Here is a 27,611-nt window from a genome sequence, read left to right on the forward strand (position 1 = left end):
TTATAAAAGGTACATTACGAGCATGCTGGTAATCTTACCAATGAGAAAACACACTGTTGTCAGAGAAGAGATTTTGCTCTGGAGCAAAAAGACCAAACTGAATATTAAATACTAGACTACAGTTTTCAGGAGTCTGAAATTATTGTATCCAGCAATTCGTTTTCAGATTTTCAGTTTTGGTGACTGGACAAATTCTCAACTAGTTGTTTTATTTACTGGCTGTAACAGTTTATAACTTTTACAGTTGCATTACTGTAACTGAGACTGTTCCTGAAATCAAAGCTGGCCACTGAAGTATGTTCTGTCTGGTAATTTTTGTACTGTAAGCTTCGTAAAGCTTGCCCATCAAGTTGCAGAGAAGGGCATTTAAGTTTTTCTGAATAGTACATTTTGTGTGAAATATTTCAAGCAAATCTTCTGGGGACTGATTTTGTATTAAATTTAACATGGTATTAATCCAAAAATTCTGCAGGCCTTTCGCCAATTTCAGTCTTTCAATAACAAAGGTAATAGAGTCGATGTTGCAGAGGCAGGAAACAATTGTATACAAAAATAGGTTGAGTTGTCTTAGAAGATAAAGATTAACATTTCGAAAGAGCCTGTGAGAATTAAGTCTGTGAAGATGCAGTGGAGATCATTTGAAGATGCTGTATTGGAGGAACAGCTGCAAGCTGCTTAATTAAAAAGTATGGTTCTTAAAAAGCCCAGACACAAACCAGCATGGCTAAAAACAATGAATGGTACTTACTTCAAATGAACAGATTAATAGAATCCTTTTCTCAAGTAGAATTAGTAAATACAACATCTATATTGGCATTTAAGATTTTTGTAATAGAAGATCATACATTAGAAAACCTTGGAGCTCTTCAGGTGGGTAGCAAGTCCATGACAAGGAAGACCTAGTTGATGTGTTTGTATTCTTTTGGGTATCCAAACACAAATTATTTTTTACCGAGAACATTTTGAAATGGAACTGTCATCAGATAAGATGGAGAGTTGTCAGGAAGGGAATAATCACTTGAAGAACAGAAAGTAAATCTACACTGATCTGTTCCAGAGACTGCGGTGTGACAGAATTAATAATTTATCTAAAACAAAGGGTGAATAACAAGGTGGGAGATTGCTGATGGTACTCTGAAGAACTGTAGGAGAACCTTATAATGTCGAAAGACTTAGATATGAAAATTATTGTGGTTAACTACAAGTGGCACAGATGAGTATGAAAACGTTCCTAACCTGATAGGAAAATAGAGCTGGCTCACCACTCAAGGATCATTTTCTAGGATTATAGAAGGTAGTTCTGTGAAAGCATTTATAGAGCAGCAGTTGAAGAAAGCAAATAAATAAAGCTGGGAATAAATTAAGAGAAAGCTTCACTATGGGACACCAAGCTCTTAAATGTTTTGTGTGATTGTTTACTTCATGCACCCGGTATCAAAGAAGGTGTCACAGAATTGGAAAAGGTACATGGAAGAGCAATAGGGAGGATGATGGAGTTGCAAAGTAGTTTTAATTCGGCCTCTGATGGTCTTTACTCCAACCTCCTACTCACAACAGGTCTAATTATGTCAGATGGCTGAGGGACCTTGTTGGTTTCCTTTTGTGCATCTCCAAAGATGGATATACCACAACTTCCTCTTGGGTAGCCTAATATTTAACCAGCCTCAATAGTGAAAAACTTTCTGCGTAATTGGAATCTTCTGTGTTCCAGCTTGTGTCCATTGCCTCCCGTCCTGTCGCTGTGCACCTTGAAGAGTAGCAGCTCCACCTTCTCTCTGCCCTGCCATTATGTAATGGAAGCCAGTGATGCTTAGTTTTCACTTTTTAAGGCTGAACAAAGCCAGTGCTGTCATCTGCTCCTCATATAGCATGAACTTCATCCCACTGACCTTTCTGGTTACCCTCTTCTGGATTTGCTGTGGTTTTGTTAGTGCCTTTCTGGTTCTGGAGATGCAAATTCCACATACAATGCTCTGGATGGGGGTTTCTCAATACTGGACAAGGGAGAATCACTTCCCTTATACTGTTGGACACATTTCTTGTTAATACAGCCTGAAATGCTAATGGACTTATTTCACACTGCTGACTGATGTTCACGTTGTTTCCACCAGGAATTAAGGCCCTGTTTTATAAAGTTAAATTCTAACCAGTCACCGCATGGCTTGTTATGTTGCATAGGGTTATTCTATCCCAAATGCAGGACTTTGCATTTGCACTTGATGTGCTTTTTGTTAGCCCATTTTTCCCGCCTGATGGTGTGCCTCTGAGTAGCGGCTGTGCCCTGACGAATATTTACCACTGCTCCCAGTTTGTATCTGTGAACCCACCAAGTGTGATCTCCTGCCCACAGGTCCAGATCATTAGTAAATACAATAAGCTGCATCAGCCCAGTATGGATCCCTGAGGACTACCTCTAGTGCTAAGCCACCAGCTGGATTGTTGCCGATTCTTTGGCCCCGTTGTAAAAGCTACCAGGTCTGTCAGGCATGGCTTGCCCTTGCTAAATCCAAGCTGACTATTCCCATTCACCTTCCTCTCAGTGAAAACTGTGAAAGCTTTGCCTGCAATGCCTGTCATTCAGCCAGATGTTGATCTTCTGGATGCATGCACTCTTACTAGAGTTTTCTTTTCTCCTAGTTGATTGGGAGGTTTGGCGATAATGCCACCGTGGGCCCTTATGCCCTTCACCCTTTTCTGCAGAGATCCATTGTCACATTTGATATGCTTAGAATTGCTTTGGGTGGTATAGTTGGTGCCCATGTAGATAAGCAGCAAGGGGTAATAGGCTGAAGACCAGTTGAACCTTGGTAGTCAGTTGGCAACATTGGGGATCCAGGCTCTCAGCAAGCAGCTAATGTCTTGAGGGATGTGGCTAGGTTGCTGGATAGAGACCTCCTATGGAAGGGAGTCCCTGGTGATTATCACCAGTCTCTCCTTTATGTGGACAGTTGGTTTGGACCCAGTTGGGTCCAGTTCATCAGTGCTATACCTGTTTGATAACTGTAGATATGCAGGGAGAGAGGGAGTCTTCATTCTGTTGCTGGAAGCTGCAGGCTTCTTGCCTCCTCCATTTTGAAAATCTCCATTTTTGAGTATCACCTCTGTTTTTTAATATGGCCTGTCCCTGTTTACTTGCACTATAGAGCTTGAGTTTTCATCTGTGCAGGGTCATAGTTTATCCCCTCTGTCCATTCTACACAGGTCATCTCCTTCTCCAGCTTCTTCACTTTCTGACCTATATCAGATCAGAGAGAGAACTTTCAGACAAGGATGGACTGTATTTTAGTGTAGGATCTTTTGGCCTGAAAAAAGAGATGGAGGAGACATGTCACAAAGAACTGTAAACGGTAAGTGATATGGAGAATGGGTATTTGCTGTCTTTTCCCTTACAAGAACCTCACGTATCAAGTGGAGGAAAAGAAAAAAGTGAGAGGCAGAGGCTAGGCATAGAAGAAGAGATGGTTCTCCACATGCAGATCTATGGAGCTCCTTTCTAGCAACACTGTGACTGCTAAAAGTTTACCTACGTTCATCTTCTTTGCAAGTGGACTTTTTTTGAGGGCTATCAAGTGCAGAAACCCTATGGCTCTTTCACTATGTTCTTTTCTCCTCCCTGTATTCTTTCCCACTTGATTATCTAGTGTTGACATGAAAGTGTTGCAGATGGGATCCTGGATTAGGTGAACTGTGTGTTTTATGTAGTGCAGCTGTTGCTATGTTCTTTCCCTTAACCTAATCTGTGCCTTTCAAGTTTGACCAGCTGAGGATGACTACCAAAGCAAGTCTGAAGTCTGTCTTTCTCAGAATTGCTGGCACTTAGAGTACATTCTGGACAATGATACTCTAGGCTTCTGTACAACAATGGCATTTCATGCCCTCCAGGGATAGTTTGAAAGAGAACAAACTCGTTATTGCTCTCTGTTACGGAAGTCTGCACACCCAAGTACAACCTATTAAGAATAAAGAGTGCGGTTAACATTTAAAAGGATACAGCTTGTCTTTTAGAAAGTAGTGTTTGAAGAGATCTTCAGAGTATGTGAATGGCCGATAAACAACTAAACATGAACTTTTGTTCCTGTGTTGTGGTAGAACCAGCTGTCTGAATTCTTGAATTCCTGAACAGGAGAATAAGTTATGCTTAAATGGCAACGGTGAAACCACTTTTCTGCAATAATATTTCTGGTTTTTTACTTCAAAAAGGGGTAATGGAGGGCTTTCAGAGAGTTGAGAGACAGACTTTATACTGGAAAGCTTATAAGAGCATAGGTTTTCTTCATCCAGTAGAAGGTTAAGGATGTCTGTAATATCTGCAAACAGGAGCTGAATATAAGATGGAAAGAGGTTTCTTTAATGTAGCAGACAAAGAAACAACTGCTGCACTTTTGATCCACTGGATTTTACAAAGCAGAAATGAGGCACGCTTCTGTCAAACATACTTGGGAGGACCAGTTAATGGATGTTGGATTCATCAGTTGTAATCTTTAAGTCCTTTATGGATTTTTTTTTTCAACTAAAAATCTGGCAAGAAATAACTGAAGAGAGTAGTGTGTTTTGTGTTTGAATCACTTGGGTTTGTGGTGGTGATGGTTGTTGTTTGTGTGTTCGTTTGTGTTTTTTTAAATATATATTTTATGATAAGTGGGAGGAGTTGTGACCATAAAATAGAGTAGTTCAGGTTGGGATGGACCTCAGCAGGTCTCAGGTCCAGTTTCCTGGTCAAAGCAGGTGCTGTTGTTGTCCCACAAATCAGGGTTCTTTTACCCAGTGTGCAAAAAAAAAAAAAATAAGAAGATGGTTGTTTGTTTCATGCCTGTGCAGAGATGAGTGCTCCATGCTGGCTATCACACTGTTAGCATTTCTCAGTACTTTCAACAATGCTTAATCAACCCTGTTTTCATTGGTTCTTGTAATGGCTGTCTTCACTTAAAGGTTACAGTGTGTTTTGAATTTCCAGTGCATGCTCAGTGGGTTGTAGTCTTTGACTGGGCTGTGGGCTGTATTGGTGGAGGCGTTTTTTTAACATTATAATGAGATTATAATTAATAAAGTTCATCCAAGGTGCGTGAGTTGACCAAATCTTGTGGTATCTTCTGAGATCATGATGGAGGGAGGTTTCCTTGAGCCCCCGAATCAAGATCTGTCTCTTTCCTTATATTTGTTCCAGATGGCTCTGCTATATCTTGCCTGATGAAGCTTACTTGAAGCCCTGTGTTGTGAAATATTTCCTTTGTCTTTTTAATTTTTCATCACTGTCACATTAGACAGAGTAGCTTAGAACTTCAACCGGTTAAGTCTTGAAAACTTCCACTGATGATGACTGGACAATGTTTCTGGGCAACCTGTTACAATGACTCTCTTCATGCTGAAAATGTTTTTCTTTCTGTTAGTTGGAGTCTCTTGGTTCTGCTTATATGTGTTGTCTCTTATCCTTTGCTGTGCACTTTTACAATGAGCCTGGCTCCATCTTCTCAAAAGCCAGCTTACAGGTATTGGAGATCTGTTTTTAAGTCCCCATTAAGATTTGTCTTCTCCACTCTAACAAGCCCAGCTCCCTCAGCCTTCCTTACAGGTCATGTTCCCCAGCCCCTTAGCAGTCTCTTGCTCCTTACCCAGAGATGGCATTACAAGTGCCAAGCAAAGGTCAATAACTGCTTTCAGTGATGTATTTGCTCTGTTCCTGTGGGTGCTGTGGATCTCCTTTGCTGCAGGACATGTCGTTGACTCACGCTTTGCTTGCTGCCAGTGCAAGCCTGCAGGGCAGAGCTGCTCCCGAGCTACGTGGGCTCTAGCCTGTGGCGTTGCAAGGGTTCGCCCCAGGTGCAGAACTTTAGTATTTGTTCTCGTTGGGTATCATAAAGCATTTGTCATCCCATTTCTCCAGCTTGTCTAGGCCATGATGTTTCCTTTGAAAATATATGAATCTGTGATTCCTTTCTAAACAAAAACAGTCAAATCCTGTCATGTTTCAAGGGAAAAATCTGTATTTCTGTTTTATAATAACTTTTGGGTAGAGTGTGGTCAAGGATTCATAGCTTAGAAAGTCTGTGCTTTTGTACTTTGTTGTAATTAGTGTATGTACACATCAGTTCTAGCTAATCTATAAAGAGAATATTGTGGTTACAGGATTATGGAGTAATGAGAGTATGAGTTTGCAGTTCAGAGTAACTTGCAAATACTGTTCAGATGCTCTTATGCTTACTCATTGCTTTTATTTCCATTTATATGTATATATTGGCAGAACTGACATCCAGGTTTGCATCCAGTCAGTCACTAAGCAGATCTAAATGCTTACAGCTGTAGAAATTACTAAAAATTAATCAGATTGGTTTTGAAGAATTTATGTGATATGATTTCTTGTATAAATTAACAAAAAAAGTCTTATTTCTTTTTTGTTTTCTGACTCCTCCCTCTTTCTGATTTATTACGCGACTTATTTTAAATCATTCAGATGTTCTTCGTAATAGAAGTAAAATTTAGTGTTAAGAAAGCATCAAGCATGTCTTTGCAGCCGGAACTTTCTCTGAAAAAAGCTAGTATACTCTGCTGTAATCACAAAATAGAAAAAAAAAAAAAAAGGAAATTAGAGAACTATACAGATCAAGATGTGAATAACAGTGCTGACTGTTTGCTTATATTCTGGAGAGATTTTAATGTAATCTTAAACATAGTGGAGGTGACAAATGCAGCCTGTATGAAACACATAATGGAAATTCATGGAACATATAATAAAAGTTTTCAGGAAGTGTTACTGTTTTTCATCTTAATCTGTGTGCATTTGGGGTTTTATTTCATTTTTTTCCTCATAATTTACTAATATCTGTGTCTTTGAATGACTAGTCTTAAATTGTGATATTTGTATTAGAAACTTTAAAATTAATATTTTTAAAGAAAATAAGAATCTAGGCCTTGTCTACCATAAAGATTATGGATAAATTTGCCAGTTGTAAATAGAGAAAAATATTAGTATTTTGCTACTGAAATTTTTACATTTTTTTCCTAGATGAAAAATTAAATAAAATTATTTGTTGAGAACTTTAACTACATTAGAAATACATGGTTTAATATCAGGGGTAACTTTGTTGTACTCTGTTGATTTTAAAGCTAAGCAAATGTAGAAGTGGATCATTGTATGTTGTACGGTGGTTCAAATTTTTACTCTGAAGGTATCCTCTGATTTTTTTAAATTTTTTTTTTAATCGCTACATTCCTTATGTCATACTTATTTCTCTAGGACTCTTACAAGAGTTTTGTGGTTCAACATAAGTAACACATGGTGTTTTTTCTTCTGTTTATAGAAGAGGTGGAGGAGAGAAGAAAGGAGAGCAAGGAGGATAAAGAAGAAGAGGCCCACAAAGAAGGAGAGAAACACACAGAGAGAAGTACATAATGTTAAAACTATTATGCTTCACTGGTGGCATATGTTAGAGACACAGAATTGTTGAGATTGAAAGGGACCTTTGGAGGTGATCTGGTCCAAATCCCCTGTTCAAAACCAGGCCAACTAGAGCAGTTTGCTCAGAACCATGTCCAGACAGGTTTTGAATATCTCTGCAGGTGGAGACTCCAGCACCTTCCACTGTTCCACTTACAGTGTTTGAGCACGTTCACAGTAAAAAAGTTTCTATATGTTTGAATGCAATTTCCAGTATTTCAGTTTGCATTCTTATCTCTTATCTTTCACTAGTACTCACAAAGAGTCTTGCTTTGTCTTTTTCACTCTCTACCCATCAGGTAATTTACACACATTATAAAATATCCCTAACTACTCTCTCCAGTTGAACAATGCCAGCTGTCATTTCCTCATATGACGGATGCTCCAGTCTGTAAAACATCTTGGTAACCCTACACTGAACTCTCTCCAGGATACTCACATCTTTCTTGTGTCCAGTTCTGGGCTTATAAATAAAAGACTCAAGCTTATCTCACAGCGCTGATAAAAGAGGAGTAATTACTTCCCTTGACCTGCTAGTGATACTTCCTCACTCATGCTTTCATCCCTGTGGCTTGAGTGGACTTGTGTATGTCCAGTTTGTTTAAATGTTAACTCAGTGCTCCTCCACCGAGAGCAAGTCTACCTTTGCTCCTGACTGTCCCACTGGTCTCAGGGAGCTGGTGTTACTGAAGGCAAGTCTTCTCATTAAAGTCAGAGGCAAAGGCAGCATTGAATGCCTAGGGCTTTTCTGTGCGCTTTGTCATTTGCTCCCTTGCCTCATTCAGCAGGGGGCCTATGTGTTTTCCCTAGTTTTTCTTTTGCTACTGAAATACTGGTAGAAGCCCTTCTTGTTGCCTTTTATGTCCTTCACCAGATTCAGCTTAAGCTGAGCTTTGGCTTTCCTAGCCCTATTCCCACCCACATAGTGCCTTTATTTTTCTCGTAGGTCGCCTGTCCCTAGCAGGCAGGGACCTCCACCTCCTGCAGGCCGAGAGTCACTTGCTACTAAGATGTGGTGCTGCTGCATGGCTCAGGCTTTGCTGGTTCAGACATTTCACTGGGCACAGCTCCCAGCCCCATATCTGCTATGAGGGCACTGAACCAAATCTGTCATTGTCCTGTACATCTGCAGGCAGAGTGTGACCTCCTGTCCTGGTGCTTCCAGCCTTTGCCATCGTGTGTATCTGGATAAGCTCAGGCTCTGCCTGTTACCTTCTTTGGTACAGCTGGGTGTTGCAGTTCTTGAGGCTGCAGGATCTTGGATTATATCTAGTCAATCTATTTCTTGTCATTTCTGATGCTGTGCCATCCCCAGACCTCCTCCCACAGCTCCTCTAAGTTGGTAACACAGCTCTTCCACTAGTTTGCACCTTCTGCAGCCAAGAAGCTCATATCCCTCTGCTATTGCCTCAGCCAGAAGGGTAGGCCCTAGATAATCCCTGCATCCCAAGGCTTGCAAAGAGTTGTTCGAGTGGCTGCTGCAGACCACACCATGTGACACATTGCCACTGTCACTGAGTGCAGGGACCATCTGCCTTGTGTGCACCCTGCTGTGCAAGGTCCTGTGTTTGGGAGCTGCTTTTTGCGAGCTGCGCTCTAGGCCCAGCAGTAATCCCTTGTACCTGCTGAAAGAGTATTTGAACCTTCACGAGGAATCCGCTGGAGCGTAAGCACAAAGCACCCTTTGATCAAGAAGAGCTGATGCAGCACATAAGAAGCTGATGGGGTTTCTTATAAGTCACAGCCTCATTTAGATACCCTGTCCACTAGTAGCCAAGAAACTTGAAGCTCTTCAAAGAGAATCCAACTGCAGTAAAATTAGATGTTATATCTGCTTCAGAACAAGTTACCTAAACATTAAACATGTTCTGTTAAATATGTAAGTAGTTCTTGCATGTTACAAGCTACTTGTACTATTCAGCAGTTAGACGTCTTCTAAAGAGGACTGACTGGGGTTAGGAAAGAGTTGTATGGGAGATCCTAATAAACTTGTCTTCACTAGCCTGGGAATAGCATTGTAACTATTCATATTTATTTTAAAAAAAAATTATTTCTACAAGTTTTTCTGATGGATGGAAGGAGACTGGAAAAACAGCTCTTTTTCTTTTGTATTTCCACTGCTTACTGTCTTTCTGAAAAAACAATGAAAAACTCAGACGTCATACTGCTTGTAAATACTGAGCATTCTGCAGATGTTTATGAAGAACCCTGTGGCCTTATAAAACATACCTAAAATCCGAGGACCTACGCTTTCACAAACTTTTAAAAATAACCTAGGTTGTCACACAGATTTTAAAATATTACTTTTTAATAATTTTTAGTACATTGGTGCATTTTAATTGAAATTCACAAAAAAAATCAGAAGCCATCAGAAATCTATCAGTCAAAACCTCAAATTATAAGAAATTTGTGAAATTATAAATACAATTCAATGTATGTAATGTAAGTAAGAAAAAACTGGCAGTGGAAAGTAACTGTTACATTGTTTCAGTCTTCAGTGAATCTTCATTGATGTAGTACTAATTCTGTCCTTCTGTATCAGCCTCAGGTTTGGGGTGGAAGGGTTGAGAGCTGTTGTGGTCTTCGGTGTTTTGATGGTGGTCAGGTACCCACAGTGTGATCTGTAGCTCCCCTTCCCTATTATTTACCCAGGCTTGTTGTTTTATGTGTCAATGTCTAGAGATTACAGTGCTAGGAGCTAGAGGAGCAAATGAGATCTCTTTGGTTCTTTTGTGCTATATGGCTGTGATGAAAATGACCTTCATAATTTAGTTCAATTTTGAGACTGCTCTTTTGTTGCATTTTTATTTTCCTTCTTACCCCAGAAGTCAGAAAAAGCTTTGAATGTTTGTTTGTTTGTTTGTTTTTTTCAGCCATGGATTGGAAGTACAGATTAAAACTCCATGGCAGGTAGAAAACAAACTGATTGCTTACATAGGCAGAATGAAATGTAGTTTTATCTGGCTGGAAAAGAGGGTTCTTTTTTCAGAATCATGTTTTTGTTTTGCTTCTCAGAAGCCATGTTCCATTGTAGGTTCTTGCTGATTGGAGCAGGAAAAACTGGAGGCAAGTTCTGGAGAACAGAATGGTGGTACCAGAGATATTTTGCATTTTGAGCAGTGGTTTGAATCACAAAGCAGAATTCCATCAACAGAGCAGCAATGTACAGAGACCAAAGGGACTGTTCTGCTTTGGTGTCATCAAACATCTTGTTTTTCCAAAGATATTCTTGCTGGTTTAGGATGAAAAAGCTTAAACTGGGGAACAATGAAACTCCATAATAATTATGGCATTCTGCAGGTACCTGTCTTTTTAAAGGTTCCTCACGAGCAGTTGTATCTAATTGTTTCAGGTGAAGTGTTAAGGAGAAAGCGTTCCAAATCTGAGGACATGGACAATGTTCATTCTAAACGTCGTCGATACGTGGAAGAAGGTTATGAAGCAGAACTCCAAGTAAAAATTACAGCCAGAAAGGATGTTGACCAAAAATTACAAAAGGTAGAATGGAGGTGCAGAGCAAAGATGGAAAACAGGCACCTGTTATTTGTCTTAACCATCTTTGTATTAGTTATCCCTTCCCATGCACTCCCTGACTCTCAAACACTTCATCTTTTTTGTGGTTGAAAATTGGATGTAATTCATATAACAGAGGTGGCTTAATTAATATAAAGTCCTATATAGCCCTACTTTTGAGAAGAGATGAAATATCATTTGAAAACTGCTGGAAGAGTTACATTCGAAATGTGTTAAATATTTGAATTCTCAAGTCTCATATGACTGTAGGTGGAGATTCTTAGCAAAGAGGATATTTTAGCATGGTAAATATTTATATGTGGTGCACTTTATTGTGTTCCCAGCTTTAAAGACCGTCTGTTTCCAGACGAATGCAATCAAAGTCGCATTTTGCAGATCTTTACAGAGCTGTCAATTGCCTGATTGCACCATTGGAATGTAAAGAAACCTATGGTGTTGAAGAAAAAAAAATTGGGCCCTTCTTCCATTAGTTAGTTAGCTAGTGCATCTTGTAGCTTCAGTAATATAGGGTGCATAAAACTGAGTCACATTTCTTGCTTGTTTATTTTTGTTTCCTAGGGAAAATTTTTATATGGCAATAGATATAGGAGGGAGGGGAAAAAAAAAATCAAGTAAACTTTGTGGAAATCAGTCTCTTCTTTTTCCATGTTTAGCTTCTGCGAGAAGAGTAATGCAGGACATTTTTGCTAGGGGAAGATGCATCTCAGAAATTAAGTTTTGTTGAATGTCTTTCTGTTGTTTGAATGCCAGTGTCCCTCATGAGAACAGAAAAGTGAGAAGAAAAATTAATTTATGTAAACACAGCACTTTATGAAAAAATCTTCTGCTATTAAGGTTCTTTTAACATGTAATAATGTTTTATACATTTATCATACTGCAAATAAATTAATTTGTTGAATTAATGTCAAAGAGGGACCATTTGCATTTGCAAAAATACATGTAGGGACTTTTCTTAGCTCTGCAGCCACATACTTATTGGTGATTGTAGTTTTATTTCATTGAGAGGGCACAACTGTTGTCATTCTTCTTTTGTAGCAGAACACTTGTTAAACAAGTGGAGAATATTTTTATAGATGGTCTCCCAAATTCTGGGATTGCACTTTTATTTTTTTTTTCTTTTTTTTTCTTTTTTTGGTGATAATTTTGCAGATTATCCAGAAGCTGTTAGAAGAAAAACTTACTGCTTTACAGTGTGCTGTATTTGACAAGACTCTGGCAGACTTGAAAACCCGAATAGAGAAAGTAGAATGTAACAAGAGGCATAAAACTCTGCTTACTGAACTACAGGTGAGTGAGTGTATGTTGAACTGCATACTTCAAATAAATGCGAAGTATGAAAATATCTAATGCTTCTATGGAGCCAGAAAGTTGTTTAAAAATGCAAAAGTGCAAAAAGGAGAAGGCAGTAGCACTGGACGTTGTAGGATGTTCAGACAAATAAACATCATGTGATAGTTATCCATGATATTTGTCCAGAAACTAAATCATTATGTTCTAGCAAGGAAGCAAATAGCTAGTGTTGAATGCAGTATGCTTTCTTGCATTCGTTATAGAAATTATGTCCATAGTAGTGACATAAGGAACACCACACAAATCGAAGAATTTTGAAGTGACAAGACAACTAAAAGCTTATGTCATAACGAATTCAAACAACAAGGCGATTTTAACATAAAAAAGAAGTATGGAGTTTGCCAGAATAGTTCATACTACATAACTCCCCTTGCTGCTCTAGACATTTTATGTTGACTTTTCCTTAAGTGCTAGCTAAGATATTTTCAGTATACTTGTTTATACTTGTTTATCAGTGTCTTCAGCCATCAGCTACAGTGTCCAATTAATAACTAAGGCTATGAATGCAGTCAAAGCTTACATGGTTTTATTATGCTACGTGCTCCAAAAGACCTCTACATTGTAAAAGATAACAGAAGTTGAAATCTGAATGTAATTAAAGGCAGACTGTAATTGTAGCCTGTCATGTTGCTTTGTAAAAATGTGCGAAGTGTGGTTTGTAAATGGACCAAAAAGTCCCTGGTTAGAATAAGTGGCACAACCACTGCCTCCAGAATAAGTGGGCCATCAGATCTGCAAGCTAGGCAGGGTAAACTAGTATCTTGTAATGCTGAGGTAATTACAGAAGGAATGGTTACCAAATAGTATATTGAGGGAAGCGCAAGAAGTAACAGACAAGATGTGAGAATGGTGCCTAAGAGGATAATGAACCTGACACCTGAATATCAAATAGAGTAGAACTAAGCTGACAGTAAGGTGTGTGTGATATGTAGTGCATCAGTGAGAGGGAGAAATAGGACAAATGGGGGAAGAGCAGGTAATACGAAAGGCAAAAAGGGGTGCATTTTTCAATAGGGTTGGTACATAAGGCATTAGAACAGTCAAATGCATTCAGTGGCTTTCATTCATGCAGAGTATTGTGTGAACCTCTGCAAGATGGATTCTGTTTGTGCAGTTGTTAACAGGAGGGAAAATAATTCACTTCGTCTCTAAGATATCTTGATTTTTTGACACATGTGTATCTTTCCGCTGCTCTGATGTCAAAGAGTTAGACTGATATTTCAAAGAAGAATAATTTCCCCTGATATGAAAACAGCCTTTGACTTGATGTCTTTTAGTTTATATGATTTCTTTGATGATTCTTGGGGAGGATATTTATGTTTTTGTTTGTGTTTTTTTCATCTTCTTCCCATTTAGGCTAAAATTGCTAGATTGACAAAGCGGTTTGGAGCAGCCAGGGACGACTTGAAGAAAAGACAGGAAGTAAGAACTAGATTTGTTGTATTTGTTTTTCTGAGTTAGTGTAAACATTGTGTTGAATTCAAGACATTTTATATGCAGAAAGATGTGACCTTCTTGTTCAGTGCTATTCACAAAGCAGGCTAGTCTTGTTTGGTTAAAGGAAGTGATATCGAAAAATAGTCTTAATGTCTGTTATGTAACCCTGATTTGTACAGAAGGTTCTTTAGGCATTATTAGTGTGAAAGCACCTTAAACTCTATGTTAGTAAATCTAATTTACTTCAATATGAAGAGTACGGAGTCATAAGAGTGAATCCTTAATTACGGGAGTGAAAAGGGGAGGGGAGAAGAATGGATACAAACAGTAGTATTTCTCTGTGTCTAGAATGAATATTTTGGATTAATTACTGTGAAAAAGTGGAAGCTAAAATTCTCTTCTTCTCATGCTGTAAAAACCTGAAAGCAAGAGAACAATGAAAAGAGAGGATATAGGAAAGGGAGGCTGGTGGAACCAAATTGGTTTTGGGAGGCTGGAAAACATGTCAAGTTCTCCTGCAGTGTAAGCTTCAGAAAATGTGTATCTCACACAGAGATAAATGAATATGAAATATAATGAAAGCATAAGTTTGCAAGCTGGCTTATGGTTATTTTGTTATGGCTTTTTTTTTTTCTCTCTTCAGAATTCACAAAATGCACCCCTGTCTCCAGGGAAAGTAACAAATGACAATGCAAACGCAAACAATGTGATCTATCGGTAAGCAAACCATACAATTGTGACCATGTTAAAATTTACGATACCTGATGTAATGGATAATCCTTGTATTTTCTTTTTTTAGTTCAGGCACTCTTCCTTTTCCTTCTTTGCTCTTCAATTGTAAAATTCTGTTTTCTTTCACAGAAGTTGTAAATCGGCAGTATTGAATCGATTCTTAGGTAAACCAAGATGGGTGTTGTTTCAGCAGTTAAAAAATAATGGATAAAATGGACGTTTAATTTCAAGGAAGGGAAAATCCTCACAGTGGAAGGCAAACTGGGTGCAAGCACTTGAAAATTTACAAATAGCTCTGCTTTTTTTTAGGAGAGGAACATCCAAATTTAACTTGCATGGGAAGTAGAAAATACAAGAGTTTAGAAAACCTCAATGAAAAGAGTGGCTGTAAAATAAGGGGGTTTTTCGTCATTGTGCTGTTCATAATTACACTTGGTGTGGGTCATTGAGGAATGCTGAAACTTCGTTCCATAGGAATGCTGGAACAGTGAGGCAGTTGCTGGAGTCAAAGAGGAACGTAGGAGAGAGCACACCAGCAACTATTCAGGCCCCTGTGAATGCAGGTAAGAAACTGCCTATGGACTATAAACACACTTCTTAACAGTTGTATTGCTTTCTATTAAGTAATAACTAACCAAACAGAGCAAAACTGGGTTTTATGACTTTTTTTTCTGACGTCAAAAGATTCATTACGTTTAGCTCCATACTACATTCCCAGTTTATATTTGTGTAGTGTGCTTACCAGGTAAGGGAGAAATGTGCTGATGTAGCCAACCAGAACATGTGGGTAAATCAGATGCTTCAACAAACTGTTTGCTGAGTATGGCAGCAAAACTTGCAGTCTCTCAGCTGCCAAGAAGTGAAACACATGGCTCACAGGCCATTTTTTATACTTCATTGTAGTAGGCTGGTGATGTCTTCCCCTCTGCCTCATAACTAAATAAGTTGACTGGGGAACTAAAGGAAGTCATAAGCACCGTTTCTTAAGGGAATCAAGTTGAAAAATTGAATTCCTAGATTAGAATTTTATAGGGAATGTAGAATCAAACCCACTGTTAATTACAGTTATTGTAGCCACACCATCCTAGGTTTTTACAATAGTTTAGCTGGTACTTAATCCTTTCTGCAGAATCATCTAGTAGTGGGCATATATAGGCTTTCTGTAGTGTATAATACTCCTGGTCTTTAGATTAAACCCTGAAATTTTGTTAAATAAAAGTGAGTATCTTCTCTGACGCATTAACCCTTGGTTTCAGTAAAGCATTCTGGATACAAGGTCCTACCTACACATAGCAAGTTGGTCATAACTAACTTACTTTTTCTGTTCTTGTGTTTTCTGAAGGACCAGTTTTACTTCTATTTCTGTAATGTGTGTTTAAAGTGCTGTATTTCATGTGTTTTGTATGTCTTAATTTTTTGCCATTTGTATATAGTTCATTAAAACAAATACAGTGTTGACTGTATCTTTAACTAGGCTGTTGGATATCAGAGTGTACAGCAGAAAAGGAGTATATATAGCCTTTCTTGGCAAAAAAGCTAATCGTATACCACATTTTTCATAGAATGATTTGATTTGGAAGGGACCTTTAAAGGTCATCTTGTCCAAACCCCCTGCCATGGGCCAGGCCATCCTTCATTAGATCAGGTTGCTCAAAGCCCTGTCCAGCCTGACTTGGAACACTTACAGTAACAGAACATTCACAACTTCTTCAGACAACCTGTTCCAGTGTATCACCACCCTCATAGTAAATTGTTTCCATTTGTTGTGTCAGAGTGAAACTTCCCACTTGGTTCAAATACTTTTTTTCTTTTTTGTGTAGTGCCGGCTTCCAGTATTGCTGCTCCTCCAACAGTTGTCAGTGGACATGCTAAGCCCCAGCCTCCAGTGACCTCCACTAGCTCTTTGACAACGACAATTCTTCCCACAGCTAACACAGCTACAGTTGTTGGCACTAACCAAGTGCCCAGTGGTAGCACTCAGTCGGTGTCAGTCTCATTGCAGTCCTTGCCTGTAATCTTCCATGTACCCGTTGCGGTGTCATCTCAGCCTCAGCTCCTACAAGGCCACACGGGAACTTTGGTCACTAACCAACAGTCAGGCAACGTTGAATTTATATCTGTACAAAGTTCATCTGCAGTTGGTAGCCTTACCAAAACTACAGTGTCCTTGGCATCAGCTAACTCAGCTAAACCAAATAACAGCCCATCTGTGCCCAGCCCTGGTATTCAGAGGAACTCTCCAGCCACTGCTGGGTCAATAGGCACAACGTTGGCAGTGCAGGCTGTTTCTACTGCACATCCTGTTCCCCAGGCCACTAGGACTTCTTTGCCCACAGTGGGTGCTTCAGGACTTTATAACACCACCAGCAGCCGACCCCCCCTACAGATGAAGATTCCCCTCTCTGCATTTAATAGTACAGCTCCTGTTGAACCACCCACCGTTACAGTGCCCAGAGTTGGTAAGTTATGTTTGGATGTTGACACTGGGAAAGGAAAATAGCTGTCAAAGGGAAACAAAAAACTCCACTCCTGTGGAAATTTGTTTGTTTAGTGTGGTTTACTGACATGTTTGCTCTGGGTTGCCTTTCTGTTGAAATTGTCAAGTTCAAAATCATCTCTGTTGTAGATGTGTTTCAGCCATAGGAATCAGCAGTGTGGCTCTGTAAGCATTGTTTTATTTAGAACTTGATTTATAGTGTTCCTAGCATGAAATCAAAAATGCCTATTCTGCCATTAACAACTTGGTATTTAGTTTTAATATAGACTCTCAAAAGAGTCTGGCTTTTTTCTAAGCAAAGACATACTGAAAGGAAAGTACAATTATTAATTTTCATGACACTTAAAAGTAAACAAAATGGGGGAAAATGCAACTGAATACTAACATAGTTCCAAAGTAGTACATTTATTGCATTAAAAAAAAAGTTTGAACACAATGAACGTTCAAATACAGTATCTAGATTAACCATTTTAAAATACTTTCAATCTTTGGCTATGCCATGACAATTCTCTGCACTTCTGATTTTATATACATTGAATTTTTTTTTCAAGATTTCTGAGTGAATTGGAATTATATCAAGTTTCTCATTGGCACAATATAGTGTTAAAATGAACTCAAGCAGAGCTTGACATCAGTAGTAGGTTTATTTCATTTTCTCATCTCTTAAATTACTTGTATTAAAATATGTCTTCCACGGAGCTGGACAGTTATGTGCTTTGTATTGATTTTTAGCTCTAAAGCTAATAAAATGATTTAATGCAACAGATCGGACACAGTGACCAAAAGAAGGGCGTACGTGTCCAAAAACATGTCTCATTTGCTGCAGTTCACATAACCTTAGTGGATAACCTAGGAGTTTTCTCACCAGAATTGAAACACTGCTTTGGGCAAGTACTATTGCTGATAAGCTCTGCTTAAAATGAAAAGGAATGAGAAGGGAGAATTTAAATCCATAGATTTAAATGTTTGCATCAAATATTCAAGGAATTCTGCTTAAATTGCTAGTGTAGATATATGTTTGGCTGAGCTTATAAAGATACTCGGTCTCCTTGCACAAATCGTCTCAGTACTTTGCAATCTGTTTAACCATCTGTTGTTCAGTCAGTTTTTTGTACAACAATGTTGAATAATTGTAATTTTTTTCAGTTTAATATTTTGTCAGTTTACATACAGAGTGAGGAGAGTTGTTTTGTCCTCAGCTAGGCAAGGGAATTGTCTGTAAAATAATTTGAATACACTGTCAGACTTTCAAGGAAGAAAACATACACTGCTTCTAGACTGGAAAGTGCCATTTTACTTTTCTGTATCTTCTCTTCCCTCTGAAAAATAGTAGTAATGAAGCTTGAACACTTATAATGGAAAATTAGGGCTGAAAAATATTAGATGTGCCACATACTGAATGTTTAGTAGTTTTGACTATTGCCTCCAAATTTGTATAGTGGATAGCAGCATTTAGTACAGATACTGCAAATGAACACTTTCTTGACCCCTCAGAAAACCAGACAAGCAGGCCACCAACAGATTCTTCGACAAACAAGCGAACTGCTGAAGGAACACCACAGGTACGTTGTTGGTTATGTTTCTGTATAAAATTCTAAAGTTACAATCCACAGGAGAAAAGTTCTTTATTGCTCATAATGAAACGACTTTAGTTTCTTTTCTGTGCCATGCTTTCTGGTTTCTGTCCATTTGTATTTTTCTTCTTCTGATCCAGAGTATTACTTGGGATATGTACTTCTAAAAATCTTTTCAGAAGTTTTCTGATGGGGTTTGTGTAAGTAGGTGAGTTAGTAATTCCAAAGCACGCTAAAATTGTGTCTGATACAACAGAGCTAATATATGAAAGAAAACTCTGCCCGGTATTTGTCTGAAGGGCTTGAATTTAAAGCTACAAATATTTTGTAAATGATCGTGATGCTTTCATTTCCACACTAATCCATAAGTTAATAAGAATTTGGATTCTGATATTTCATTGCCATATGTCATAGGGGGGAAAACAAAGGCAAAGAAACTTCTTGAGGAGTAACTACTTCATGATAAAGAACTTGCAGTAATTCTGAATTCCTTGTGTTAAGATTTGTTGAACTTGCTTTGAAATTTAAAGGTTGACATTACGCTATTTTAAATTATTCATAATTAATTTTATTTCTGCATACAGATATTTGACAAAGTACCTCATATTTACATTGCTGTTAACTGGCAGTCATTTTATTAAGGGGAATAAAAATAATTTCTTCTGGCTAAAATTTGCACATGTAATAGTCTTTCAAGATACAGTTAAATCTGAATTGCTTTTCAAAGCTAGAATAAAATATATTGGACAAGATTCTGGTTTTCACCCCTCATAGAAATAGTCTGGCAAAGATAACCAGTACTATAGAGTATAAAATGTGCCTCACTCTGCCTTTTATTAAGGCATTTCATAAAGAATGGTTGTTTGGAACTTAATTTTTCAAAGATACCTGTGGATTATAGCTATTAAAACATTGGTCAGTACTTGATAGGCTGGAAATTCAGTACCAGAATGGATGAGAGATTTACAATTTTAAGATTTAATTTTCAATGTAAGAAGTATATTTTGCAGTTTTTCTTGTTTGGTAGAGCCTGAAACCCGGAAAAATCTTTGGAAAAGCAGATTGTGTGTGGTAGCAGTATTTAGCAATGGAAGGTGACCAAGGAAGAGGGAAATAGGAGACAGGTGATGGTTTCCGGTTTTCAGTCTTCTGGTACAGTGTATGTTTCTAGGTTTGCTTTCAGTCAAATCAGTTAAAGCATGTGTAATGCCATGGTTAATAAAGAAGGACCTGGTGAATATTAATTGGCTAGCGAGGTATGGAATTGATATATCATATCATTTGAAAAATCCAGTTAATGCCACCTGCTTTTTGTAATGTAAAATCCAAAATATTATGTATTACTCCGCACTTCTCAGAACAAAAAGTAGTTCGCTGTGTGCCGTATACCTGTGGCATATTTGATGGTACAACTTTGATCAATTGTTTCGAAAAGCAGTTGAAACAGGAAGAAACTTCATCAGAAAATAAAGAAGCGGTAGAAGCAACACAGACGAATTTTAACTTCCCCGAGGATGTCCTCTTTGGCTTGGAGGAAGAGGAAGAGGATGCTAAGAGCATCAAAAACACCCACAAGCAGACTGGCTGGGCAGCTAACCTGTTAAAACAATGGCTGACCAAAAATGGCAAGGATCCTAGCTTTGAATTGGTCCCAGTAAGTGAACTCAATGATATCCTAAGAGAGTTCTATTACACAATAAGGAATCATGATGGAAATACCTACAGTGTGGCAAGCTACAAGTCAATGCGTGCTGGCTTAAACCGGCATCTCAAAATGCCACCTTATAATCGTCAGATTTGCTTAATGAAGGACAAAGAGTTTGCTAGTGCAAACACGGTATTTGTGAGCATGCTGAAGATGCTGCGCATGCAGGGAAAGGATGAGACTCACCACCGTCCTCCTATAGCTGCTGAGGACTTGCGTAAGATCAAACAATCTGGTGTGCTGGGACTGCACAGCCCACTGGCACTCGTCAACAAGGTGTGGTTTGATTTGCAGTTGCATTTTGCCAAACGAGGGAGGGAAATTCTAAGAGATCTGGCTCCAGATGCTTTCATTGTTGAGAAGGACAAGAATGGGCGTCGATATGCCATGTTTAGGTATCCTGGCAAAGGAAAAAATGGAGAAGATCCTCATAAAATGGGTAAAATGTATGATATGCCAGGGGACCCAAACTGTCCTGTTTTTTCCTTGGAGCTTTATTTGTCTAAGTTGCCTCCGGAGCCCCCTGCCTTTTACCTGCATCCTTTAAAGCTAACATCAGAGCAAATGCAAGAACAGCCTGTCTGGTACAAAAGAGAACCGATGGGTGTGAACTACTTAGGTACCATGATGCCCAGGATAAGTGTGGCAGCCAGGCTCTCTCAACGCTATACCAATCATTCTCTCCGAACTACCACTATCCAGCTACTGTGTGAAGCAGGACTGGGGCCTAGAGAAATCATGGCAGTGACGGGCCATCGCTCCGAGTCTGCTATTAGGCACTGCTGGGGAGCTGCGGAAGTTCACTACAGAGCTTGGTCAGATGTAATGGAGAATAACCCCCCCAGTTACCTCTATAGCAAGATCCCAGGTGAAGTGGTAAAAGAATCACTATCTGTTGCCTCCACCTCTTCTATAAACCACGTTGTTGTAGAACAAAGCAAAATTTTGTTCCCTAAGAAGCCTGTGGTTCCACCTGGCACTAATTCTGTGACTTTAGTCCCTGAGGGACACCCAGCTCTGAATTCCAAGAGCACTGTCCTGTTGAACCACAGTTCTTCCAAGGTGTTTCTCCCCAAGAACATGGCCAGTGGTAACCTGACTGACAGTCCCTTTCAAGGCTGTTGTAAGGAACCTGTCTTTATAAAGCGTGTGATAAAACAGGAACCAATGACTTGATGCTTCTGTAATGGAACTGATTTCAAGTGAATTCCTAAAGTGAAAAAAAAATATCAGTTTTGTTTTTTCATTTGGTCTTCTAAGGAAATTTCTTACACTCTAGTTCAGCAAGAAGTATCCGATGTGCACTCCTGATTTGAGCTATGGCACAGAAGCTTAAACGGAGCAGAGCTTGGAGTTTGTATGACTTTCTCTGGCAGCTGGGACTCTTTTAAGTGGCCGAACCAGAGCTGTTTTAAAAAAATGAAAGGGAGATATTGATTTCCACTTAGCTGAAGAGCTATGCTTTCTTCACTAAGTGCATGGCTTTTATATTTTGTGAAGAGTGTATTTATTATACCATTTTGTGCCTGCTGGCACTAATGTAGCATCTTACAAATCAAATACTTGATTACTGAAGAGCACAGAGAAAGTAGAAGCTGAATCTAATAGATGCAGATACACTACAAATATATACATATGCATGAAAACACCTGGAATTGCTAGACCACTGTCATCTTTGCTGTTCAAATTGGTTCTGGACCTACTAGAGGATTGTGCCTTTTTTTTTTTTTAAACATTCTTCTAAATGGATTTTCTCTGTGAGCTACAGATTTGTATGGAAGGTCGTTCCTTTTCCTATTAAGTATTTCTGGCTAAGATTTCAGTCATTCTGTTCTCCAAAGGCACTACTCGATACAAATGATATTGAAATTGGAGTCTTCTTCAGTTGTGCTTGTAATGGGGAAAATGTTCTGAAAATAGTCCAGAACAGGTTTGTTGCTTAAATGGCAAGTAATTAGAGTTGAAGTGTTGTTTCTCTATGTGCTTATATTGTGAGAGGTTTTTCTGTATTCTCACCTGCTCTTTCCCTTACATTTCACATTGTCTTTGCAGTATAGTCAGCATAGTCTTTGTCAATATAGTGTAATTCACAAGAAGCACATCCTGCTCTTCCCCACCAAATCCTATCCAAATACTATTTTTGGTTTCAACTTCTTTAGATTCACTATAGTAAACAGAACTTATCATTACATTTTCCCTAGGAGATTTTTACAGTTTAGAAATTCTCAGGGTAGTGGATGTGAATTCTGTCTGAGAAATGAAGTTGGAGTTTAAAAGGCTCTTTAATGATGAAAAATTACAAATTAGGAGGGCTTACTCATAGTTAATTTTTAATGAATCACACTTGAGTGTCTAACTCATTATTTGGCTCTGCCATTCTGTGCTGTGATTTTCATCAGAGATTCTGACAAACTGAGAGATCTTCCTCTAAATAAAAATGGAAAACTGGTCATCAAATCACAAATTATGGTAGGTCCACTTTGGAAGAAAAAACAGTTTAGCATTTAAAACTGTTTTCTATTATATTAACTGAATGAAATAAGAAAGGCTTCATCCTTTCAAAATGCATGTGTATATGTATGTACACACAGGCACCCCCACACACACACGGTTTATCACACCAGGGACTTTACTGGAAGTGTTTATTTTGCTGATCAGTGGACAAATAGAGGAAAATTCCCAGCTGAAATAACAAATTGACCATTATAAACTCCTAATTCTGTGGAGAACTTCCTTGCTGGGAAAGGCTTTCAAATATGCATGAGATTTACCCCTTTGTTATAGTCTGAACAGAGAACTTGATGCATGAACTTTGGAGTTTTGATCTTGGCTCATAATGTTTACCTTTGCGGCCTTGGGTAGGTTATTTGTACTTACTGCATCAATTTTCCAAAGTGTAAGACCAGCACAGTGTTCCATTTTCTGATGGATTGCATTAAAGATTAAGAGGTTTTCAAAGTGCTATATTCATCTTATGTATTGTGTTTACAGTCACTTTTGTGTGCTCTTGTTATAATGATTGAGCTAGTTCATCAGATGTAATTGTTAATATACAAATTACACCTGCACAATCCTACACTTCTTTAGTTGCAGCATTCACTTATGACATCAATGACTAGAGGAAGGAAATAATGGTTGCAGGTTTATAATTTTGTCAAGCCTATAGTAAATCAAATGGAAATGGTAAAGAAAGTAATGCTTTCTAACGGCTAGAAAGAAGAAAAACTAAAAAACTAAGAGCAAAGATTTCTCAAAATACAAGAGAACTGTGCAGTAACTTTGAGATATTTCAAAGTAGCGTAGATTTCGAAATTTTAGGGATTCATAGAATTCATAATTCAGCCAGACTGACAAATTTAGTTTATTGTTTGAAGATATTTACTTTGAACTTTCACCAAGATGAGTATGTATTCTTTTAAAAAAAAAAAAAAAAAATCCTGTCTTCATCTCAGCTGGTTGCTTCTTCCAGCCTTCTGACATTGAACATTTATCCTGCAGAAATGAGAAAAGTACGTTGGCAGGAGGCTATTCTTTTCTGTTCCCTCTTGCTGGTAGTCATACTGCCCACAGTGCCCTGCTCTGGTCCTCACTGCATCTGCATAACTTACTGTAACAGTGTATTGCTGATTGTTTCATTCCTTAACACATATCTAGTTGGTGATTTAAATTGGCCAATCTAGGCATGTCTCTGATTCTTTTTAATTATCATTTGGCTTCTAACTTGACTTCCATTCTGTTCGCTCAGAATTGGATTTTTTTGGTTCCTTATTTGTTAAATTCTGTTGGTACCCAACTATACAACGTCCTCTTACTATCTTCCATTTGAACCTGGTACTTCAAAGCTACTAACTGCAGTATTACTAGCTTTTTATTTTTGTATGGGAAAAACTATTTTTTTGAAAACAAGAAAAAGCATTCCTGGTTTGGCCTGGAAGTATTACTGCTACACAAGAGTTGGAGTCTGTCTTCACTAAGCTTTCCACTAATATTTGAATTAATTTTAATTAGTAGAACATATTTGTTGCTTTCCAGAACTGAAAAATCTCCTGTTCCCACCTCCCACTCAAAGTGTTGAATGAATCTTTTCTACATGTATATATTTCCTTTCTAGAAAAACTGAAGTAGGCAAACAGAATAAGGTGTTTTGCTGATTTTATGAAGTCAGCTTTGGCTATGTGTACTGTAATATGGGGAGCAGGGGTCTTTTGGTTTTTTTAACTGTGAGATAAAATTTCAAGTCAATCCTGTTCATTGCAGTACGGGTTATGCTGTGTGAACATCATGAATTCTGTGAAAATGGACGTAAATTGGACTCCTCAGTGGCAGTATCAGCAGAGAACCTCAAATAACAACATAACTGAGTTGTGTGTGTGTTTGTTTTTTCTTTTCCATTATATTTTCATTATAGGTGAAGCATGTTGGTGAACCAGCAGGTTAAGTACAGTTTGTTTAAACTTAATTTTAGACTTTGGCTGTAAACTTAGCACAAAATTGTTAATCATCATATAAATGCATTTTAAAAATCTGAATATAGCAAACATACTTTGAAAGAAGTTTATCATCTATCAGAACTGAATTAGATCTTTTCCTAAAATAATATTTCAATTGCAAAAAAACCCAGCACTTAACCAAGTCAACTAGACTGATTTTTTTTAAACAATGGCTGTGATGTCATTGATTAAATTCCATTTTCCCTGAGAGATTTGACTCTGAAAACAGTGGGGAATGATCGGAACTGTATATAATGCATCCATATATTTAATTTTGCATCTCATTTTCATAGAAAAGCTTTGGTACTGTGCTGTGAATCTGCAGCTTATTTCTGTGCTTTTTTTCCTGACATGTTTGGAAATCTCTGCTGTTACTTCAAGGAGTACCCTAATTACCTTTTTTTAAATGAAGTTGGCCCAGTATCTTACAGTATATTCAATTTTTTATTCTTTTATTGCTATTTAAGTAATTCATCCCCACTGTAAAGTACTGTGATGTACAGCATGGTAGATCCAGAAGGTAAACGTTCTTCACTATATGCACCTTCTCTGTGCCCGCTGAAGACCTTCATTGTGCACGATGTCAAATACCTGAAGGCATTGGAAGGAAGCCTTGAAATTGAATGTGTTCTTGGCTTTGGTGTGGTTTTAGTCTGGTATGTCTCTTTTGGTTATCCTGAGCTATACAGCTTCTCTATAGTTATATAGTGTTTAGGTCAGTATAGTCTTGTTTCCAGTAAGTAGCTTGGATGTATGATTTTTCTGTATGAATGTTGCTCCTTTTGAGCCTTCCTCTGCTTCTTGCTCCAAAAGGAATGGCCACAGGGATGTGGGAGGGGGCATCTTACTATGTTGGGATTAGTCTCTCAACTTCAACTTTTTCCTGCATTCACAGAAATTTAAGGGTTGTTGTTCAGTCCCAATTTTACCCATGGCCATTCCAGTGCCTCAGGTCCTAGAATTGTATTTCTGAAGACATGACAAATGTTTGTAATGTATTGGAGTAAATACTACTGTTACAGAGGCAAAGGCATTTTTAATTATATAACAAGCCTTTAGAATGGTTTTCAAGTATTTTATTATGAATCCCAGTTATAGATACAGGATATATATATATATATATATAAAAACATAATATATAAATATAGCTATGGTATATTGAGGGAATCTGTGAGAGCAGTTTTTATTATGTTGTGATATCAAATATCAGTGAACAAATATGAATGGGGTTGGATGTGTTAAAATGGCTGACATAAGGTTAATCTATTCAAGAACGATTTTGTTACATTTATTAAAACACTAGGTCAGGTGAACACTCTTTTCTTCCCTGTTCCCCACTGCAGGTGCACCTTATCCTCTTATGGAGTAAATATTTTTTCAGTCTAAATTTCACGTGTGCATTTCATTCTTTCACCTAATACTAGGATTCTTTTAAAAAAATCCACTGGTGTCCTATCCATTTCCCCTTGTTTCTGACATGCCTTGATTTGTTTGGTTGAACTACAGTTTAATTTAAGCTATTTTACTGACTGTTGGAAATTAATGTGGTAAAATGTTAATAAAGTACGTTTATAACTCCTATCACTTTACTTTGCAATGTGTAACAAACTTTGTGAATGTCTTTTGGGAGGCAATGTGAACGAAGTGGATATGTCAGCTTACAGTTTATAAGCAGCTATTAATTCTATATTGCTGAAGCATTATTGATGAGTATGTTTCCTTTTATTTCATGGTTTTGTCACTGAAAATAAACATGCATAATTGCATATGTAAAATGGGATACTTGATTTTTGTCTCTGACCCTGGGGCTATGTTTGTGCTGTTTAAAATGCAACTGGCTCTCATCTGTGAGGTGGAACCTTCACCTGAGACTAATTAGAAGTCTGAATTATAAAGATGTTATCAGGAGGACAATTTTAAAGTCATACAAAAATGGATTCACGTGAATGTTGTTTATTAGAGCAGCCACACAGTTCAGCTACATGATGTACTGTTGGGAGTTTTCCAATTTATTTTTTTAATACATTATTTAAAGTGATCTGTCCTTCCCTGAGATCATAGCTATATTACTTAAACCAGTCCCAGTTACTGAGAGGAGCTTTCAGTAAGTAAATGTACTTGTGTTTTGTAGGCTCCAGTTTGTCATTTTGGGCCAAAAAATTCAGAGGATTATTAAAACGGTCTGACTGGTGATGTCATTACACCAGATATGGATAATAGCTTTAAAAGCTGCATTAAACTAATCTGAAAAGTACTATAAATAAAATATATTTACTGATTAATAACATCATAGAATCATAAAGTGGTCTGGGTTGAAAGGGACTTTAAACGGTCATCTAGTTCCAGCCCCCCTGCCATGGGCAGGGACACCTTCCACTAGACCAGGTTGCTCAAAGCCCCATCCAGCCTGACCTTGAACACTTCTGAGGATGGGGCATCTAAAACTCTGGGCAATCTGTTCCAGTGCCTCACTACCCTCACAGAGAAGAATTTCTTCCTTATCTCTAATCTAAGTCTACCCTATTTCAGTTTAAAGCCATTACCTGTTGTCCTATCACTACATGCCCTTGTAAAAAATCCCTCTCCAGCTTGCCCTCTTTAGGTACTGGAAGGCTGCTACAAGGTCTTTCCAGAGCCTTCTCCAGGTTGAACAACTCCAGCTCTCTCATACTGTCCTCATAGGAGAGGTGTTCCAGCTCTCTGATCATCTTTGTGGCCTCCTCTGGACTTGCTCCAGCAGGTCCATGTCCTTGTTATGTTGGAGGCCCCGGAGCTGAACCAGTTCTCCAGGTGGGAGATCTCATAGGAGCCAAGTAGAGGGGGAGAAGCACCTCCATTGACCTGCTGGTTGTGCTTGTTT

At 38.2% G+C, this 27,611-nt stretch overlaps 1 protein-coding gene across 7 annotated transcripts in view; it reads left to right on the forward strand.

Moving 5' to 3' along the window:
• The window catches only part of ATF7IP (activating transcription factor 7 interacting protein), a 118,191-nt gene that overhangs the window by 65,858 nt on the left and 24,722 nt on the right, over positions 1-27,611 (forward strand). For 4 of the 7 annotated variants that reach the window (XM_065835757.2, XM_065835770.2, XM_065835762.2 and 1 more), the window contains exons 3-11: positions 7,296-7,379; positions 10,785-10,930; positions 12,116-12,253; positions 13,673-13,738; positions 14,397-14,470; positions 14,960-15,048; positions 16,306-16,944; positions 18,477-18,544; positions 19,992-24,511. In XM_065835757.2, coding sequence (XP_065691829.1) covers positions 7,296-7,379; positions 10,785-10,930; positions 12,116-12,253; positions 13,673-13,738; positions 14,397-14,470; positions 14,960-15,048; positions 16,306-16,944; positions 18,477-18,544; positions 19,992-21,437 — 2,750 coding nt within the window. In that variant the 3' untranslated portion in view covers positions 21,438-24,511. Of the gene's footprint in view, positions 1-7,295; positions 7,380-10,784; positions 10,931-12,115; positions 12,254-13,672; positions 13,739-14,396; positions 14,471-14,959; positions 15,049-16,305; positions 16,945-18,476; positions 18,545-19,991; positions 24,512-27,611 lie in introns of those variants that run through there. The other 3 variants (XM_065835789.2, XM_071801089.1, XM_065835780.2) reach the window with 2 other exon arrangements.

The sequence above is a fragment of the Patagioenas fasciata genome, chromosome 1 (genome assembly GCF_037038585.1).
Source record: "Patagioenas fasciata isolate bPatFas1 chromosome 1, bPatFas1.hap1, whole genome shotgun sequence".
Lineage (NCBI taxonomy): Eukaryota > Metazoa > Chordata > Aves > Columbiformes > Columbidae > Patagioenas > Patagioenas fasciata.